Source organism: Aythya ferina (assembly GCF_964211825.1).
Source record: "Aythya ferina genome assembly, chromosome: 3".
NCBI lineage: Eukaryota > Metazoa > Chordata > Aves > Anseriformes > Anatidae > Aythya > Aythya ferina.
The window spans coordinates 117584010-117606514 of record NC_140298.1 but is presented as its reverse complement, the minus strand read 5'-3'; the positions used below and the strand labels follow the sequence as shown (position 1 = coordinate 117606514).

The 22505-nt window shown below is 38.3% G+C and overlaps 1 protein-coding gene across 10 annotated transcripts in view; it reads left to right on the top strand.

Annotated features, from left to right (window-relative positions):
• Positions 1–22505, top strand: part of MSRA (methionine sulfoxide reductase A) — a 271927-nt gene that overhangs the window by 94837 nt on the left and 154585 nt on the right. For all 10 annotated transcript variants that reach the window (XM_084514427.1, XM_084514426.1, XM_084514428.1 and 7 more), the window contains one exon: positions 9115–9183. In XM_084514427.1, the coding sequence (XP_084370553.1) occupies positions 9115–9183 (69 nt within the window). The remainder of the gene's footprint in view (positions 1–9114; positions 9184–22505) is intronic.

Sequence of the window (22505 nt, the reverse complement as noted above, 5' to 3'; positions counted from 1 at the left end):
TTGGAAATTTCAAAATCGCTGTTTTCTCTCCCTCTGTCCCTCCGCTGCCCTCTTCTAAGAAATGAATTCATTTTCATTTTCAAAAAGTTATTTTCCTGTCATTTCCTGTTGGTGCATTGCCCAGTAAGGAATGCAAAACAAAATCAGTGTGTGATAATCTTGCCTTTGTTCATTAAAAAGAACCTATGTGTTTTGAGGAGTCCATGTGTTTTGGGTTCAGAACTGACACACTGTGCTAGGACACATCACATTTTGTAGCATCAATCAGTTTGCGTGTAATAATCTGTTTGATAGAATGGATGCAGCAGAACACAGCGTGTCACATTGTGAGACATCATCTCCAGAATACGCTTCAAAACTATTTTCAGCTACTGTTCTTCCTTTCATGACTGATTTTAATAAGTGAACAGTTATTTATTCTAAAAAAAAATATGTAATCTAACACTTTCCATTAAACGTTATCATACTTTTTTAATAATAGTTGTGAACCACCAGTGTGAACAATAATGCACTACTACTACTAGGCAGTGAATTACTGTTACGTGGCTGACCTCTCTTTTTAATTGCTAGTGAGTTGACAGCTGATCTCTACTGACTGATGGAGGATGATGGAACTACAGAAATGAGAGGTGAAAGAAACCCAGTAGATCATGTATGCCATCTCTCTGCCAGTGCTGAGAACCAAAATGACTTGTCAGATTTGGAAACGTAAATGGCTGGATTCAGGCAGCAATGTCCCTGTGCTGAAAATATCCTTTGGGAAGCAAAGTGATTTGAAACACAGCACTTGGGAATTCATCTGATATGACATTAGATTTTCTTATTACACGGGAGCTTGCAGAACTGACAGTTCTGCTCATTGAACTAGACCTGAAAATAAAGAAGAGCTTCTATTTCATCACCAGCTATGAAGAATTTATGGACAAAATTCTGCCGTAAATCACACATCTGATATCACTATTAGCTCTGCAGAGGTCTGAGGTAGAGCAGTCCTCTCCCTCTTATGCCTCTCTTCAGTCCACTAAGAGCATGCCCCCGGTGAAAGTGAAGCTGTGCTTGCATGGAGTTTTCCACTGAGTAGCTTTTTGAAATCCCTAAAACGATGAAAAGAGGCTCCACCTTCAGGGACAAGGATGAATGTGTATGTATGTTTTTTTTTTTTTTTTCTTTTTTCTTTTTTTTTTTTTCCCCCTTAGGAAGCGTATGTTGGAAATGAGAGATTTAGTAGATAATTCCTATTCCTTCAGCATCACCACCTACAATTTTTCTCTTTCCCAGACAGACACCCCTCTGTCCTTTCCCGATCATTGTGAAACCATCTCAAGGGCATTTTCTGATATCCAGGAGATCTTGGGAGAGGGGAAGGATATAAATAAGATGAAAGATTTCTCCTCTGTCTGAAGAAGTAAGGATCTGGTTCAATATTAATGACTGGAAAAATCTTATCCTTGTATAATTTATAAAATCCTCATATATGACATATTTCAATACATAGTACATGCATAAGTCCTCTTGGCATATACATAAGATATCATATTAGAGAACTAAGACCTTTTTAAAGGCAATATTTTCCAGATAATGAAATAAGCAGATGGTGAGAAGTTTTGCATTTATGCTTTTGTCTCTAAGAGCTATCAAGCTTACTCCTAGAATAACTGACAGAGTAATCCAAATAACTATTTTGATCAAGCTATCAGCCATGACTACTGAGAATGATAGGACAAAAAAAGAAAGACTCTGGCTCTGTGACAACCAGGCTTTCAAACCAGAATTTAGTCAGATTGACTTCAAATGAGATGAATCAATTGTTAAAAGATTTATCAGAGATTTAGCAATTTAAAAAGATTTAACAATTACTGTTCAAAGATTTAACAGCAGTAAAGTACAGATAAAAAAAAAAAAAAAGAAACTTCTTAGGTTTAAAAAGTCAGGCTTCAGAGTTCATGTTTAGGTATATAGATGAATAACCTGTTTTTAAAAAGTGCAGTCCAGTTGTGGTTTTCAGTGAAAGTAATAGAAATTCTGAAAGTCCAGAAGTTTTTGAAATCAGGGAATTTATTCAGGTACTTCATTTTAGGCACATTTCCAAGACATGAAATGAATAAAGCATGATGAAACTCTCATCAGATAACATGAAAATGTACTGAAGTGGAGTTCTGTTTTAAAGATACTGATGAAGTATTAAGCTTGAAAATGTGAATAACACATTTGTTACTGTCTTGTATCTAGTTCATTAGAAAATATTGCAAAGAAAATAATTTGTTTATAAAAAAAATGGTAAGCGAGGCTAATTTTGCTTCCTCTGAAACGTGTTTTCGTGTTTTCATGTGTGACCTGTTTTAACACAATTACTCACAGGCAGTGAGTTCCTTCTTGTTACTGCTTAGTCTTCTTTCACCTAGGATTTCTCATCTTTGGTAACATTTACCATTTTACTCATTAGATGTTAAATGGTAGTAGGGCACTTCCAGACTTCCACCATTTTTTCAGACTTTCACTGGAAATAAAAATTAGATAATTTCTTGTTTACAAGACTGAAAAGGAACCCACTGGCCTTCAATTATGTACTGTATATTGATGGTGCACAGCAGTAAAAAGTGTTATATGAAAAAGCAGTAGGGGATGAACAGGCCTGATAGCCCGTGTATCTCGCAGTGGGTTACCAATCATGCCACGAGGAGCTTTTTCTGAATGTCTTACTTCTCACAAAGCAGTTCACTTGTGCTGCGGGCTAGATTTGTTGTTGCATCAGCTTTCAGACTGCTGATAATTCTGTCTTCTCCTAAAGCAGTAAAGCTTTCTGAGCCATCACAGGAGCAATGAATCTGACATCTTCTCATTGCAGTGTTCATTTTACTGTGGTCTTTCTGGAGCGTACAAACTCAGACACCGAAGTTAAACTTGGCCATTCAATGAATTTTCAAATAAAAGAACATACCAGCTATAGGTCACAGTGAAATGCCATCAGTCTGTCTCCACATTATGAGCAGAGATTTCAAGTGGTGTCTGTCATCCTACTTTTCATTACTGTGCTGGAGAGAGGTGGAGTTGTGACTACGGATGACATACTCATCTCACAGCCAAAATTTAGAATAAGGCATTTAAATAACTTGCTTATTCAGTGCTGAACGTATTTCTTCACCCCTCTCTATTTAGGTGAAAGCATTTTTTTTTTTTACTTCACACAGGCCTGGCTCTAAGTTTTATGCCCCTTTATTGCCTCTAAACTTTTGCTTAAAATGAATATGGCAACTATACTAAATATTTGATGTGCATGCCATGTTCAGCTAACACTTCCTAAAGTGAGCAGTGCTTTTATGTTTCTTTGGTGCCCACCTTGAAACTCTCATGATATATATTGTGACTTACGGACTACTTTTGCAAATGCTAACCGCTTATCTATTTTTATAACTGCTTTATAAACTTTGTGTGCCCCCTGACCTGCTGCTTCTGTCATCTGTCAGAAATTTCCAGCTCCTCCCTGACCTCACTGCCACGTAGACAGCCAAGTGGGTGTTTGGTGTAGCCAGTGGAGAAAAGACCTCCGTAGTGGTGGTGTGAAGGGAAGTGTAGGAAAAAGTGTCTAAGGCAAAACAGATGGGGGAGAGGAGTCGTTCAAGCAGCCTCTTTCACCTCATCACTGCTTATCCCTTTTCCTCCTCATCTCCCCATGCACCCATAGTGCTTGTGCTGAACGGGTGGCATAGCTGTGTTCCAAGTCCCAGCCCAGAAAAGCTGGTAGGGATGGAGGAGGCTCGTGGTAATTGGTTAATCAGCTATTTTCAATTCAATTCCTGGCTGTGCTTACCATGGAAAATTAACAGTCCTTGTGTATAAATATGACCCCTACTCCTGGATTAATTTGATTATGTGAGAATCTCAGTTTTCATTTAAAAATAATAACTTTCTGGCCACTCTGATAAAACAAGTTTGGGTATGTAGTCTAAATATTCCCTAATGGCTTAAAAACCAGAAGATAAATATGAAGAACAAATGAATCTCTTAAGGAAAAAAAATGTTTTAAATCTCTGTTATGATTGCTTGAGATCGAATGTTTTGAGAGCAGAAAATTTCTCATTTTCGCTCAGTGCTGGATCAGCATTCTGTGAAAGCCAAATCTCTTTAAGGCTGCTTCATTTGGGTCCACAAGTAGAGAACTCATCTTCTTTAATGACATCTGTTATCTTAACCTAGGGTTCCTCTCAGATATCTTTGGTTACGCAAAATGCCCTCCATAGACATTCTGCACTGCTAATTTCATTCTTGGTGTAACTTTAATTTCATCTGTATTGCTGTGAGAGACGATTTTGTCTATGAGTGCATATCTGCTCTGCAGTAGACTGGTGCTTTAGTTTTGCATATTTAAGAAAAAAGCACAAACTTAATTCTCTAGTAATTACAAGTCCTATTCTGTTAAAGGTCTGATACATGCTATAAATGCTCTAGCAATTACTTTATTAGGAATGTAACTTAAAAGCAGAGAGTTGTTACTTAACGGAGCTTTGATTTTCCTCTGGGCTTATATGTATTAGCAGAAGAGTAAATCTGTTTAGAGCCCAGGTCATGCTGGTCTGCAAGGAAATATTTTTATAAAACTTTCTCATTTGAACATCTTCTGTTGTTCAATTTATGTATTACTGTTGAGATACCATTGACGTACATGGAACTGTGAAGATAAATGAAGTGTATGCTAACAAATTAAAATGTGCTAGAGAACAGGTCTAGGCACTGGAACTTGATTGTCCATGCTGGTAGATTGCTAAGATAGGGTCTAATGTGATTTCGGCTAGGCTAATTAGCACTCTCTCAAATAGTTTCTAAATATGACTTGTTTATTTTACTAGTACAGATATAGCCTAATCCACGAATTTAACCTGTGTGGATAGAACTTCACTTGAATTCAGTCAATCTTTAGCAAAGGACAGTTGTAGGACTATTTTAGGAACTGCTTGAAGACTAAATATTGCTAAAGAAATACTAGAGACCTTAGCAACTTTTGATTATTCTACTAAACTACTTTTGATTATTTTTCCATATATTACACTGTTTCACAGATAGAGAGAGGAGTCTAAGGATTATTTCAATAAAAATCCAGGGCATCTAAGGAGAAAGGGCCCAGCACTGTGTACATCTAAGGCAGATTTTGCCTGAAGCTAAAGTTGAATGTCAGGACCTCCAGGATATGTGTTGCTTTCAGTGCATACTATTTCTGTTCAGCGGGGAGCAAAATATGTTGCAGATATCTCTCAGGCTTAGTTTGAAAAAGGGAAAAGAGAATTCTTGCAGTTGAGGCTGGAGCAGCATTTGGCAGTTCTGAGAGGAAGTCCCATGTTGTTTGGTTGTGAAGCGATGTTCACAAAAATGCTGACAGCCTGAATATCAATAACATAGAAAGAAAAAGTTATTCCTTACCAATTGGCTTTCTGTTGAAGCTGTAAGGGCCAAGAGGATCAAGAAGATGATTTAAAGACAACCATGTCCTCCTGCTTTTCCAAGTTCCTGGATAATGTTGTATTCTGCTGAAGCATTAACCCTGACAAATACCGACAATATTAGGGTGAGAAATGTTGTTTTCAACACTAGGAAGCTGCAGTTAACTTCTCGTAGCCAGTTCAGTGTTCACTGATAGTCATTCAACGTCTCTGTAAAAGTTTTTGTCTTACATATTGTAAGCCCTTGTTTCTGGAAATGACTTGGAAAAGCCATATATTGTTTCTGCTGGCAAGTTATGGAAAGCTTGTCTATTTTTTTTCCAGTTCCAACAGGCCAAGGTATTGATGATTTTATGGAGCTCCTCAATACAACTCATAGGGGAGAATTAAAGCTAATTATTTTTACAAGAAAAACTGTTACATAAAAAACAAACAAACAACAAGCCTGCAATATTGTTTGAATGCTGTGCTTTTTGGAGAGGCTCTTTATACTTATAAGTTATTTCTTTCTTCCTAAGATAGAATGTATGTTTTGTGAACACCCTTGTAATTTTTTTAAAATTTTATTTATTTATTTATTTATTTATTTATTTATTTATTTATTTATTTTTTAATATTTACTGCATCTAGGCAGAGGGCAGGGAAGACTGGAGAAAATGTAAACCAAAATTTGAATGACAGGAAAATTAATTATTTTATCCAGCTAAGATCTTTGAAACAAAAGCATGAAAGCATTGGAGGATGACTTGAGAACTCTGAAAATGTGATTTTCTTTCAAACTCTACTAACCTCTAAAAGTTTAATACTAATTTTAATATATTGAAAGCCTCACCATTTGAAATGATAACTACTTCGTACATCATGTATGTCATTCACTTTTTAAATGAAGGCAGCTCTCAAGACTAGGGCAGGGTTAGTTTATTTGATCTTGCATGATGTTTCATAATTTTTCTGACTGTTCGCTCATCTCAGATGGCTATAGATCATGTTGGTAATACAAGCTATAGCTAACGAGGTTGAAACCTTGTGTGGCACTGGCCATATTACTCCCTCTTTGGAACCTCCCAACAATTTCCTTCCTGAAGCCCCTCTCTTGACTTGTATGGCACAGGGCATTCAATCTTCATAAATGCAAACAATTGAGTTCATGGGACCTCTTGCTCCAATTGCAGATAACCCTGCCTCCCCCCCTCACTCTCTGTTGATAAATGTTTGATGCCAGCTGGGATTAGAACTGTGTTATGCCTCCCTGCTAATGAAAAATATTGCTTTCAGGGAATTTGTAAGGCAGTCCTATGTTTTCATTTTGACCTGCTTTATTCCCCACCAAGTTCTGTGCTAAAGGAAGAAAAATAATGCATGTACTGAGAAAATCTCTTGGCTTTCTCCCTGGAAAGTATTCTGTGGACAGAAACCTGTATTTTCAGTTCAGGCGATTTTTTTTATTCATTTCCAACACTGTTGACAGTGACTCTTAGAAGAGCATGATCAGGAAATGAATGTGAGAATGGCAGTGAAAAGGACTAGGAATATTCTGTTGTGGATCCCTATATTTTATTTTACTCAGGGCTTGGAGAGCTCTTTTCCAAGTTCTACATACAGCCTTGATTATACAGTAATGATCAGCCTATGTTATCACAAGGAATTGTCTTTATGATGAGGAAAATACATTGGGATGAAAGAGAAGTACATTGGGATGTAAGCAATAAGTTATTTAGAAGTTTGGAAACCAAGGGTTTAGCCCCTGGGAGCCTTCTTGTTGCAAAGAGAGCAAAGTGGGCTTCTACTATTTTATTGTGTAGAAACCACCGCTGTGTGCACCAGCAATGCCAGAATATTGCATCTTCCTGCATGCATTGCATGATTGAACATCTCAGTCTTTATTTCATGCAAATACTCTGTATAGAAGGAGTTCTGTTTTATACCCTTCTCTTGTATACCCGTAGAGGGATGTATAACTTAAACTGCAGCTTGAGATAGACATCTGCCTGCTTCCACAGCCCAGAAGTTTTCCCAAAGCCCTGTGTAGAAAATGTCCTTCTGCCTGACAGTAGGTAGCCAGTGAGACTAGAAAAGTATAATTTAACCGAAATAAACCTCAAATGGATCATGTTTATCAGATTCAGTGAAAATAGCAGATGCAGTTTTGTTAATTTTGTGTCATGCATCATGTTTTCTAAGAAAACTAGAAGGAATTTGGCCAGAGTGTAGAGGAAGTGTCCTGTGTGAAGGCACTGCAGGAAGGTGCTGGAGCTGCTGACCCCAACACACTGAGGAACATTGCACGATGCGTTTTTGTGTGCAATTCATGCTCCTCTCCCCTTCTTGATTAAGATTTGGTAATGGAAAAGCAGTTATGTTTGATCTGTAACTATGGTTTTTCAATGACAGCAGTAATTTAAGTGTCCAAGGTGTGACTACAGTACAGGAATAACTCCGTGTGGTCTGTCACAGTGGATGTAGCATTACAATATGGCACCTAAATTTTCAATTTAGCTAGCAGATTTCTGTTTGAATTGGCTGTAAAGGTCCAGGGTTTGGTAAAACAGATGTTGCAGAGGTGGCCTCTGTGAGGAGAGGCTGAGGCTACCCGGTGCTAGACACAACCGGTTCCAGCTGGTTCCAGTCAGTTCCAGTTAGTTCCAGGCAATTCCAGATGGTTCCAGCCAGTTCCAGCTGGTTCCAGTCAGTTCCAGTCAGTTTTAGCTGGCTCCAGTCAGTTCCAGCTGTTTCCAGTCAGTTCCAGTCAGTTCCAGACAGTTCCAGATGCTTCCAGTCAGTTCCAGCCGGTTCCAGTTGGTTCCAGTCAGTTCCTGCCGGTTCCAACTGGCTCCATTGGCCTGACCGTAGGACTCAGCTGGGCTTGTCAGTGAAGCTGGTGGCTCCCCTGTGAACATGTATAAAGGACAGGGCAAAACATGGCATGGCTGTGAGGAGAAAAAAGTCAGAAACAGCCCTGTGAAGCCAAGGTGAGGGTTGGGAATGAAGGAGCAAAATCAAGCCTGGGATGAGGCGAGGGTGAGTGGGTGCTGTTGTTTTAATCTGTCTGTGCTTCTACTTGCTATCTAAACCTATTTTGGTTGTCAGTAAATTCATTTTTCCCCAGGTTGAGTCAGTTTTGCTTGTGACAGTGGCTGATAAGTGATCTCCCTGACTTCATCTATTGTCATCCTATTAAGAGTTTTCTCCTGTTAAGGAGGGAGCATGAGTGAGAGGCTGAGTGGGTGCCTGTCAGCCAGCCAAGGTCACCCTACCATACCAGGGTGGAAAATACAGGTAGTTCATGCATGATCACATCAAAAAGTGTGTTGTTGAACACCAGCATGTCCTAGCAGCAACAGGCAATTGTCATTTCCCTGCTTTGTCTGCTTGCACTATGAGTGCTACACCTGTGACAGTCATAGCTACTGGATAGTGCTCTACGTGCATGTGTTACCTTAGTATCAGCAGACTTGTCCTAACCACAAAATTGAAATGCAGATTATGTCCTGGGATCTGTGGAGAGCTGTACTTTTCAGAAATATATCCGGGACTTCATAGTCTCTGAGTCTAAGTGAATTGTGCAGGTGAGTTTTGACAAAACAGACTTCAGATTTCAGTAGAATTGTAAGTAAAAACAGTTGTGTTTTCATGCAAACTATATATTCTATTACATCTTGACTTTTTTTTTCTTTTCTTCTAGATAAACATCATGTCAATGGAAACAGAATGGTAGAACCTTTCCCAGAGGGAACACAGATGGCTATGTTTGGTAAGACATCAGCTTTAGCATAAAAGCTTTAAGCTGTATAGTTTTACTGCATGCTAAATTTCTTATTTTCAGATTGAGTTCAGAGTCAGGGCTTCTATTGCCATTTTATAATCACTACAATTAGCTAGAGCCACTGATCATCTTGGGAGATCTTCATGCCCCAGAAGACAATACTGAGAGTATTTTGCTGAGTTATACAAACAGAATATTTGATTTCTTATTTTGTATCATACAAACTCCCAAATAGTAAGTTTTTATGTATGTTAATTTCTGTAAGATTTTTCATTAGTTTAAACAATGCTGAAGGTGTTGACTTTCTGGACCTTAAGTCATACTGTTGGGTAGAAAGCTTTATCTACTGTACTTGCAGAGCTGTTACCATTTACATGTTACCAAACCAAGCCTGCTGTTGTGAACTTTGTGAATAATCCCATAGACTTCCTACTGAGTGACAACAGAGCTGGAAAAGTGGACAGTTGTAAATGAGAAGATGTTCAATTTCATTATGTTTGTGCTATTTTGCATGAATATGTAATTCTTTGAGCCCTTTTGTAAAAACCTGAAAAAAAGTATTTATCTGGAGAAATGAGGAATTACTTCTGGAAGAAACAGACATCCTAAATAAGTCAGAACCACTAGCTTTTTTTTTTCTTTTCTTTTTTTTTTTTTTTCTAAGATATGGACTTCATGCAAATCTGGGAATAGTCAGAGCTGTCATTTCAGAATGTGCTAATCTTAGTCCTTAAGGGCGAGCCTATGGAATTTACCTGGGAAGAAAAAAGTGCATTCCTGTGACAATTATTCTTAAAACTTACTGTAGTAGAGAATGAAAAATTTCCTAAACCTGTTTTAAGCTATAAGAATAGGTTGTTTAGAAAAGATATAATTCTCTGTTAGTTTCTACAGGATGGTACAAAACTGCCTTAGAAAATTTATTATATCCTCTTAAATATTTATATATCTGTGATGTTGTAGTAAGTCTTGATACTACTTGATACACCTGCTATATCATCTAGTCTGATGGAGTTGTGAATTATGTTAAGTACAGGGCAGGTATATAAAGCAGTCAACACTATTTTTGACCTGGGCCTATTCTAATAAAATACATATAAATATTGTCACACACTGTGTATAGCAAAAACTGGAAGATATACATAAAAATGGAGGATGTAGCTATGAAAGCAGTTATTCTGAGAAGCAATGCTATATAAATGTCCAATACGATATAACAAAAAGAATAAAGGCAGCCTTTAAATATGTAATCAGGGGTATAGTGAGTTGGAATTTAACAGGCAATTTTACACCCATATGCGGTGTTTCCAAGAGAGGTACTAAAATGTATTTCACATTCTATTGAGTAATTAGGTAAAATTTATTAATACCAGCAACTAAAGGTGAAACACTGAAGCAAACCATCAAAGGAACCAAGAGAATCTGCGTATCATACTGTCTTTAGATAGGGACAAGGAGATTTAGCTGGGTGCCTAGCCACAGGATTCAGATGTCTTGGCCTCACCAGGCTGCCAGCGGCCAGACCAGGGGATGGAGGTCTCCTATAGCTCTGTTGTGTGATAACTTGGAAGTCCTCAGGCACCCAGTATGGTCCTAGACACTTGTCAGGCACCCCATTTGCCCCACATGCTTCCTGAGGTTATACAATAGAAAACACATTATTCATCTCTATAAACAGAAGAGTAGTATAAATTATCTTCCCTACACGATACAGAAGATAACCTGAGATAACCTGATCATCCCTACTGTGTTAGAGGTTAGGAATCTGTATTTTACAGGAGAAAGTAGCTTATGTCAATGTGGTATTTTCTCAGTCACTGAGCTCAGCAGCAGTGATCTGGTCTAATTTAGAAAAAGAAAAGACTCTCTGTAAGTATTTCAAAAAAAACCTGTGCAGTGTCTGAAAGTTCGTATATAATAACAGTTTACCTATCTGTCTGGAAAGAATTGATGATCTTAATCTACTTTCAAATAACAGAGGTGTATTCACATCTGAAATATTTAGCAATCCTGAGTGGAATTCAAAGGGCTAAGTTAGCCATAGGCACTAATTTATCACCCCAAAATTATCTTTTCATTTGATTATTGCAAAATATCACAGCAAACATTAACTTCTCTGTAGTGCTAACGTTGCTGTAGTTGCCATGGTTAGAGGAGAAATGGTTTGTGGGTGTTGCCATTCAGTTATCATCATGACTTCTTGAAGTTCTCTTCAATGTTCCTCTAATTCAGTACTGTCTTCCTGCCAGTATTCCTTTGTCTGTGGATTTTGGGAACATCAAAAAATTCTTGGAGTGGTGGAATGACAGATTGTTTGATAGTTTTGTTCAAACTAATGGAAAAAGGATTTTAAGTTGCCTTTTGAGTTCTAAGGTTAAGATGGATGTAGAGATTGTCCTCTAAATAATTTCTTATAGCAAGCAGGGTCAGGGAGTTCTGGTGCAGTCTGATGTTGATATAGTCCTCACTATTTATATTGTTAGAGCTCCTCCTTTATCTCCTTTATCATGCTTAGACCAATTTCCCAGTGTTTGTGCGGGTTGTTGGCATGAGTGCTGCTATTGATTGTATGACAGTTGATTGTACACAGTTTGTACATTTTCATATAAATTAATGTACTACCTACAGAATTTCATTGGAAGAGCTCAAAATCTAATTAAACACCCTAGCTGTAATCATTGCTGAAGAAGTCTTATATTCCTATAAAGCCTGATAACTTATATCATTTTTAAATTGCCCTACATTTTCCACAAGAGCGTGATTGCAAATGTTGGGATAGGTGCTGAAAACTCATGCTGCTGCCATCTGTGCTGTGAATAAATGGAAAACCTACATATTCTTAGGTTTACTATTAGACCTGAAATATACTAGTATACAAACATGACTCTGATGATAATTGTTGTCATTTGTTGGCATTGGCATCACTTTCTGATAAATGATGCTACAATTCATTTTTGCTCTACCTCCAAGGGGGCAGTGCTTGCTGGCCCCACGTGAATGGGAATGCAAGGAAGCACTCAAAGAAAAATATGCATTAGTAATTCTTCTTCTCAGATTGTTACTCATCCTATCCACGTATGTTCCCCTTAACAGGATTTTTTTTTTTTTTTTTTTAATTTTAGGACTCCGTAAACTAGGAAAAAGAAACTGAGCTAGTCATTTGTAGGAGTAGTGTCTCTGACTACCTTAGCAAGGGAGTGCTTCTTAAATCTCTTCTGTGGTAACATCCTTTAATCCTTTAATTCTGGTTGCACAGGGACAAGTCTCAAAGAGCAGTAGTCACTGAGAAGTAATCCGTCTTCCATAAAAATATCTAGAAAAGCTGAAAGATGGTAAATAATCTTATGATTTTATCATAAGAGCAGTAGTTACTAAGAAGTAATCCCTCTTCCTTAAAAATGTCTAGAAAAGCTGCAAGATAGTAAATAACCATATGATTATCCTCACTACTTGCAGTGAATATTCCTACTACTTGGATGGTTTCAGATTCGCCACTAAAAATACAATATAAAATGTAATACTGGGTTGTAAACACTAATCCTTTTACCTGCTAGCAAAATGCAGTTAGATTGCTTTATATAGCTCCATCTTCTGCAAAACCTCCTTAGAGATGCTCTTAGTAATGCTATGCTATTTGCTTTATGATATGACTTCATGTTTTGATCAAGGTACAGGGTGAATGTACACGGGTAATTGTTCCTGCAGCTTTCCCATTTATAACAGAACCTCACAGTTTTCAACAGACTATTTAAATGATCTTGAGATTCTTGTGTTGTCTGTTTAGCATCACTCAGCTGCCTAAGATATGCCTATTGTTCATTAGAATAAAGAAATGTGTCCTTGTTTCTACAATGGTGAAAAAGCTAGATTTCAAGGGTGAGGGTGACTCTTTAATGGAAATGTTTTAAGGCTAACCATCCAGTGACCTCTTAATCCAGATTCCAGCTAGTAATGAAGCACTAAGAGCACAAGAGGTGCGTAGACACTGCACAAGGTCTCACTGAAAACACTGTAGAATTCTATATCAAAATCATTTTGTCCCTTGAAATAAGGAGGGGGCTGTATTCCCAACTTCAGCTGCTAAAACAGATGTAATGCTGGGTATTAGGTGTTTGTGTTTTAGATGGTATAATAGAAGAGATTCAATAAATGCCTGTCAAGATTTTTTTTCCTATCATTTTTATGGCCACAGATATTTTCAGATAAAAATATTTTGCCTAGAGTGACTGTTTTTGACCAAAAAAACAAATGGAAAGAGAAAACTTGAACATGGATTAGGGGGTTGATAATGTTTGGAAAACAAGTAATTTAAAGTCTAAAATCAAGTTTTGGATGGAGGTGTATGCAAAGATAAAGGTGCTTCAGAGCTGCAGAACATATGTTTTCAATGAATGAATACTTCCGTGAGTGCCATTGAATTGATATTTTACACACATTTAAATGCACTGCTGTATTATGCTCAGCAACATTTCTGGTCAGAGTTTCTGACTTTTAAGTGTGTATTTTTCTTAAACAACTGCTGCTATTGCAAGACTCCAGTTTATCACAGAGTAACTACATATTCTCTGTGCTTTATATGGTATCTTTATCACATAAAAGGAAGCATTGTGTGTACATCATAGACCTCTTACTTTACTTTACTAAAACCTGGCAATAGTTCAGGTTTGTAGCTATTGCACTTTTAAAATACAGGACCATGTTATGTTGTATTTGCTTGACATGTACTGGCTAATAATGGGGTAATTGGTTTCTTGATGTAAACAAAATATAGACAGAAGTAGGATGTTAAGTAACTGATAAGATCTAATTACAGACATTTCTGAATTGGCAGACAGATCCAAGCTTGTTCACCTTCTGCTCTGCACTTAATAGACAGCAGCATGTTCCAGTAATTCTGTGTAGCCGTGTTATTGTTGTATTTTGCCTGAGTTTTTATGACCTATTGAGATTCAGGTCCCTATGCATTCCCACTGCTTCCAAAGGTTATTTAAAAACTAAAATTGCATTACCCCAAGGTTGTCCTTTCTCAGCCTCGATGTGTGGCCTCTTCAGCTGCCTCTGCAGCACCACATGGTCCAGCCCCGACACGGCTCAAGCTGCTGGGGAGCTGAGCTCCGCACACGGGACCTGCTCTTGGATGGTTCAGCCTCTCCCAATAAAGGTTTCACCAGGACAACTGTTCAACTGAGGGAAAATCATTTCCATTTCTTATTGATGTGTTTCTCTTGTTCAGACAATCCAGAATGTTTTGGCTACTCCTTTCAGCTGAAAGTCATCGGCCTTTATAATTAAAACCCGAAGACATACTTGGCAACCATTGCAGAGAATTCTCTGGTGTAAGCCATTACACAGTCCCATAATTGCAAGATTTCTGAAAGACCAGGGCAGAACTGGGTTTTTGTATTGGGTCTTCAGAATTAAGGGAGCTACTTTAAACCTGTGATTAACTATTTATTGTCATATTCATGTGCACACTTTTCATAGTTTCTATAACCTCAGTGAAGAGAGTAATCTAGGTTCAAGTTTTCATTCTTTGTAGATCTGATGGATATTTGGGAAATCTTTACCAGTAGAGGAATATTGTGGTGTGTGTTCTGCTTTAAAAAAATGATCATGAGATTCAGTGAGGTTATTATCAGCAGATAAATATAATAACAGACAACAGTATTTAATATTTATCTTGCTGATCACTTGGAGGTGGGATGATGTATTTATTCACAATCACTGTATATAAGTTTTCTTTACTTGTTCCTGAAACAGCTACTGATGGCTGCTGTCAGATAACGAAGTGTGTTAGGATGTCCTTTGGTCCGACTCAGTTTTCAATTACTGTGTTTTTATAATGAGCTCTGTTGTTCTCACCATGAAAAGGAAATCATAGGAAGCAACGTTTGGACCCCAAGAGAAATACTGTTATTTTAGATGGTAAGAAAAGATCAAACAGCTTTTCTCTGTTGCTCAGAAAAGGAAAAGATCTTTAAACCATGCAACATGTCATAAGATATTATATCTCTATCTGAAGAGAATATAAGACTTCATGATATTGAAACAGGTGTGTGTGCTGTGACCCAAATTGTAGGAGAAATATCTACAGCGATATTACCAGATGTTACTAGGTTCAGATTGTGGAAGAATTGAGAGCCAGAGGGAACATCTTCCAGAAGGGATTCATGTTTCTTATGCTAATTCTCTTTCAACATCTTGGAAGAGTGAAGGAAGTGTACTAATTGGCTGGATTTGTACAGTGTTGAAGTGTTAAAGTTGTCCTGTGTTCAGAAGATGGTGTAAAAATGGACACTGAACTTTCTGGAATTCTAGAATGAGAAAATGAACCCGTGAAGACATTGTATAACAGAAAAGGATTGTCTAAAGGATTACCTTCAAAGTATGCTTATTAAATAAATATATGCTTATTTCCTTTTTTTTTTTTTTTTTTTTTTTTTTTTTTTTTATCCTCCAGATACTGACTTATGGCTAGTGTCTTTTCAGTGCCTCTTCCAGAGAACTGTAACAGAGCCCAGTTCTCTGCCTCCACTATCTAGTCCTGGTCATCCTTGTTGCCATTGGCACTTAAACATCCCTGTTCCTCGTAATCTTGCCTGAAGTACATGTACAGTGCTATGGTTTGCTGGTCAAACCTTCAGGGGTTGTCTCAGCTGTAAGCAATTGCCAGGGAATGTTCCCTGTTTAGGATTTAGGACTCTAACCAGATAGCCTTGAATGGAAAATTTTAATCTTAGGTGATAAACTAAGAAATGACCATAACTCTGAAACCCTTTGAAAATAAAAACTTAATATTCAATTTCTGTTGTGCTACAGCACATCATTTACCTAGTGCATTAAGTGCTGGTGATCTGATTTGGTAGCACTGTGCATCGCAATTGCAGAGCACTATACGAGACAGACCCAGATAAATACAAAATGGTACAAGTCTGCTTGGTCTTTGCCAAGGATATTGCCTGACATATATAAACACTAATAAAGGACAATAAAGTATCCTTAATGCAAAGTGAAAACTGTCCTTGATCAGTACGACCCTTCATAACATTCTTTTATTTCAAAGGATCCACATCTCTTTCTTTTTGCTTCTGAAAACAAAAGTAATGTGGCCTTCAAACACAATATCTGTCCTTTTCCGTCAGGGACTTGTTTACCTTAATTTAGCTTTCTTGAGGTAATGAAGAATTTAGCTTTGTGTGGATTTCCACTTAGAGTGCGTATTGCACATTAGCAAAGATCTGGAGGTTTTGAAGAGTAAATCAGATGCAGCTTTTCAGTCAACATCATTCGCCTTAAAACAGACGTTTCATTAGGTTTTGGGGACTTTCTCACTGAGCCAAGTAGAAAAGGCATAGTTGGTTTTCATGGGTTTTGGGGTAGGGCTCAGTGATCTGCAGTGGAAGGAATTGCCTCTAATGTGTTTGATTTCCTATGCAAAAAGCCAGCAGAGAGCACCTAGATTACTTTTGCAATGCAAAAGCCTTGCAGAGAAGTAATTTCTTGCCAATGATAAATAGGGATATATCAGTGACTGGGATGAACATATGCTTGGCATCATTCTGAGTTGGTTTAAGTTTGAAATAGAAGTAAATTATCCTGTTAATGACTAGGGGATGCCCTCATCAGATTTATGCTGCTTTGTGGGAGATATATGTGCGTGTGTGTTTATGTGCTGGGATATACACACATACACATTTACAATCAGAATTTATCCTTAGATTCCTGTTCATAAAGCATGGTGACAAGACATAAAACACATTGAATAGTGATGTTTTATTCTATTCAACCATGAAAAATGTGATGCTAATTGTCAGTAGTTACAACAGCAGAGGAAAAAAAATACAAGGAGGTTTTTGGAGGCATAAAATTGTGTTGTTTTGATAATTTTAGACATACTGTGACATTCAGTGCATTTTATATTGTAGTGGATTTATCCTTACAATGGCATTGTCACAGACTGACAATTTTAGAACTGGGGATATGAGACAGAGCAATTAGGGTCCTATGTTAAAAAAACAAAACAGACTGCTTATTATTGAGTTACTCAGTCTGGGATAATTTAGTGTGATTTTGTTGATTTTCATTTGTTGAGTTTCTCTCTCTCCTGATGAAGTTATTGGTGATCTTAAAAAATATCATTATATTATGCTTAAAATCTGAGATATAAAAATCTTCACATACTTGTGCAGTACTTGCTCAGAAACACTTCTGAAGCTCGGGGGAACCAACTGGAATCTTTATATTGATCTCATCAGTTCTTTGAACTCATCGGGCTTGAATTAATCTCAATAAATTTTAGGCATCTAATCCAGAGCGGTCTTCAAGAATCCCTTCCTAGCCAGAGATATCATATCTGGAGGTCAGTTCACAACAGTTTCTGTCTTAGAAAGGAATGAATCACCCTCTGTTGGTGCCTCCTTCTGTCAAAAGCTATCTAAACAGCTAGCTTAAACTAGAGGGAATTCATTCATTTGCATAAATGTGTTGCAAATATTTTATCCTAGGGCATTTGAGACATCCACAGGGGGCTGGCAGGGATGATAGAGCTCTCACAGGAGATCCGTGCTCTTCTGAACTAGCAGATGAAAGCCAGATAGAATTATCTAGGACATCCCAAATGGTATTAGGTACCGAAGTTTAGGGATGCCATCTGCAGATGAAGACCTCTAGAAGTAATGTGCATGTGTTTGTGTGTGAGATAGGTGTCAGAACTTCTGTTACAGCCCTTGGGAAGCTGGTCAGCAGGGCAGGCAGGATGCAGTTGCCCAGATTTGGTTTTACACTTTCTGTAAATTGTCCTTGATCTCCTGCTTCCAAGGACACAGGTTGACCGGTTGTCATATGTGCCACTCGTACGCCAGTCCTGCACAGAATTGCTTCTGAAGGCATCTCAGGTGCCACCAGATGCCTTTATTTGTCTGTACTGAGCCCCAGACCCCACCAACCACAACGGGGACCCTTGGACACTTCTGTAACTCATGAACACCCAGCTCTAGAGACCTAAATGCAGTTCAGGTCTGCATGCTGAAGCCTAGAGGCTTTTATTTCAGGTGTGCGGTTAGCAGAGAATTGCTTCTAATTTCTTGAATACTTCTTACAGAGCCCCTTATCTTCCAGTACCTGTCAGGTGCATTATTTGCCCTTGTATTTGGGGTAATGCCACATTATTAAGATTATCTTTGGTGACAACCGGTGCTGGCTAGTACCAGCTCTCTGCCTCTTCTGGACAGCACACAAAAATCTGTTGTCTTCAGAAGAGAGTGAAGAGTCCAGCATTTTAGAGGGTCAGACAGAATTCTGTTCCAGTTTTTTTTTTTGCAGAATGCCACCTGGCTTTGCTCTCTGCGCAGGAGAGACTTTAGAAAAAAAAAAAAAAAGTAAAAAGAAAGAAGAAAGATCACCAAAAATCCCATCAACATCTAAAAGAAAGAAATAATATGATCGGTTTTTCAAATAAGATAAGAAGCACTAATCACAAATAAAAATAATAAATAAATCTGATTTGAGCTGAACTGTAAGTAATTTTGAAACAGCCGTAGTTATTTGTTTGTGAGCCAGGGAAAACAGCATGCAATATGTCAAGCTTTGAGATAAAATTTATTGGTGTGTCATTGGCTTAAATCCAACATTATGCTCATAAATAATATAATCCTAGTGTGACACATTTCTGCTTGAACCTTGACTGAAAATTATTGAGAATCATGTTATGAATTATGTAGTAGCAGTCACGCATTCAAGTCAAAAGGATATAACTTGAGCGAAATGTTGAAATGTATTTGTAATTAGGTACACAGTCTAAAGACGCATAGGTGCAGGAAGGGCAAGGTGTCTTTCTTCGTATCCAAAGGCATAACATGGAGCCTTGCTCATGGCTAATGGTCCCCCAGCTTTTATTGACTCATTTTTCTAGGATGGAAATCTAAGATCTGTATCTCTTGCATGCGATTAGCACCATCTTTGGTGTCTTATTTATGCTAGCTCGGTGTGACCAAAGGCTCCAGACAAATCCCTGACAGCGCCTCTAATACAGACCAACTGCACAGCAAGATGGGAGCAACTCGATGTATTTCAGTGAAACGCATGTGACAAACCAAGAGAGGACAAACTTATGTGTTTAAGAATCAGGATGGTTGTACTCGCATTGATCAAGTGTGAAAGTGTCATCCTCTGTGGCAGATAAAGAGAATAACAATTTCTTTGCCTATAAAAGACCTATAAAATCAAGATCATTTTACTGTGCTACCACATTACTGATCTGGGCATATTTTTAGGTATAGAAGGACTTACATTTAGTAGCTAGCATAGTCTCACTTCAAACCATTGTGTAGTGTGCTGCTTGGCTGTAGTTAGCAGTCATTATTTCTAGTGTACTACAGAAATTCACACCTGTGTTCTTCTGTTTTGTTCATCCTTACTGCATGTATACTACTTGTTCCCAGGCTCTCTTCCCATGAGACCCCACCAGTTCCTCTGCTGTGAGACCTGCATGTGTTTATGGGAATAGTTCATCCTGCTATCACACTCATCACGCTGTGAGGCAGAATGAAGTTTCACTCCCTCTTTTCTCTACTGCCCTCAAAACCCTCCTAGCTGGTCTCATGTCCTCTAATGTCTTGATGTGCTCTGTTCTGTCATCCCCCAAAGCATTCAGTCCCCACATTTTGTCCTATACTATGGAAACACTGCCCTTCCAGTCTTAGAGAGGTTTGAAACAATTTTTTTTTTTTTTTGGAAAAAAATAAATGTGCACACATAGACATAACCCAAATTGTGCCTTAGTGCCATAGGTAAAATGTGTTTTGCATAGTAATGGAAGAACAAGGCTGTTGACCACATTTTCCATCTCAGAGCTTTAGACATATTCAGCCACCTGGAGCTGACTGTAGTGTGAGAATTTGGCATCTGTGCAGAATTCATGAATATGTCTGGCTATACTTGTTCTGGTAGCATACTGTCAGACAAAGGAGACTGCATATAGCTGGAAACTTTTCATATGGATTTCCTCTTACTAATGTCTCCTAACTCCTTTCTTTTTGCTTTCATCAACAGACTTTTGAGTACATCACCAATTCCTCTGTGCATGAGAGAGGGCCAAAATTTATATTTTTATAAGGTTTGTTTGTACCATACTCTTTTAAATCTTGAGCTTAAATATTGCCAGTACCTCATTTTAACACTAATCTCAAGCCCCTGTATTTTACAGACTACAATTATTTGTGCTTTATTATGCTGTAGACCAAACCCAAGGGTAAAGCAAAGATATTTGTAGCCTTGAGGCAGTACAGTTGCTTTGACGGGCTTATTGATTATATACAAATAACTTTCCCCATATTCAAGGTACTGACTGTGTGGTTCCAAAATGTTTTGGAGCATGTGCTGAAACTTAAAGAAGTGTTATGTTGCTTGGAACCTGAGGCTATGAGAGTCTTTCAGATCTCAACCAGTTGCATTCTCTGGCTGCAACCTGCTGTGAGCCTGGGACATTTTGCTGATGACTCCATCAGTCATAGCTTGTCCCCAAATTCCCTGCATGTACACAGCTTTGTGGAGGAGAGTAATATATGGATTTTAGTGATGGTTAGTATGCGTGCAATTCTTTTCCCCATCAATACATTGTTGGAAAGTGGAATAGGAAAGGTTTTTCCCCCATGATGAGTGCTGTATGCATTTCTGCACCCTATATGTCAAAAGAAATCTAGCAGAACTGAAAAATAAAAATAAAAAAGGGGGGGCAAAAAGGGTGATCAGAAGTCTGGAGCATCTTATGTACAAGGAATAACTGGGTAAGCTAGAACTATTCAGTATGAGAAAGAGAAAAAAGTGGGGCATAAGAGAGACCTGCAAAGTGATGGTATGTATGGGGAATGTAAAAGTTGATTTTGCAGAATATCTTCCCTTAAAAGAAGTAGAGGCTGTCAAAAGATGCATGTAGGAGCCAGTTTTGAAATGAATCAGAGAAGCTGGAATCAAATAAAAGACTGGATCTCCTTGCCAACGGATTTTATGTGTACAAAAGGTTTCTCACCTTGAAGTGAGGCCAGGAGAAATAGTTGGAAGACAGATCCACTGAGAGTTATTCAAACCACAGCAAGCACAGGAAATCCTGCAAATGTCAGAGACTAGGACAGTAGTAATGGTAAGTACTGTGTGTATTTGTCCTTTACTTATTCTTCCCTCAGTACCTGGGTGAAATGCATCCCTATTACATCATGCACTGTATGTCATAGGTCACATATATCACATGTGTATGGTATTACCTATCATATCACAGCAGCTTTTCTACCATTAATTAAAGCTGTAGGGAGAACCTGTGTGCTGTTTTGAAAGTATGGGAGTCGTTCTTGAAAATGATGTTGAAAACCATACAAATGCAAGTCACAGCTGCCATTAGCTCCCTGTTGAGAAAGATTTGTAATGAGAAATAATAAATAGATGTATGTGAATGCTTTTTAGCTGGACAGTAACAGTGGGAAAGTTTTCTCAAATGATGTGCATTGCAGCCTCACCTAATCCGCTTTGAAGTTGTATATCAAAAAGAACAAAAAAAAACCCTGAAATTATTGTTTTTCCTGTTTTTCCCCAAAGGAGGCAAAATGACTGATTGCATAGACAATGTCATAACATAGGCAGCTCTTCCTGGATGCATGTCTAGCTTGGCATGGGTCCAAGAGCTGTTGATGCCTCTATGCTTGGGAAGCAGGTGGGCGGAAGGCACAGCATGGAGGGGGCTCGTGTGGCTTCCACCCTGGGGCAGCACAGCTCTGTCTCTGTGGCTGCAGTACCTGAGTTAGCCAGGCCTGGTTGGGTAGCTGCTGTTATCCAAAACACATTTGTGCAGGGGTCTCTGACCATGGTTTGTAAGAACTGATTGACTTTGCTACAGCGTTCATTCTGTTGCATCTCAGGCTTATCCACTGTGGACCATGTAAGTTGTAAGTGTTGCATATTGCACTGCAAATTTTTTTACAATAGTTGTTGATTCAAAACCTGTAAAAAAAAAAAAAAAAGGCAAAATTCTGCTGTATACAAATATAAGCCTCTTTCTGCTTGTTCAAAGGATTGCCATCCCACCTCATGATAAAGATGGCCATTGCCACCTTAGTTGGCTGCTGGCAGCTGCCATGGTGCTTCCTTAAGAAACAAAATTTGGAGGCTCTCCCAAAAGCCAGCCTCACCATTAGTGAGGCTATTTATGATAGCAAAAGCATTCTACTACAGCCCTTAATCCAGCCTGTGTGCTTCACGATGCCCTCTAGCTTAATATCCTGGCAAGCACATCCAGAGGGCACGGGTGTTTAGTGGATGTCTAA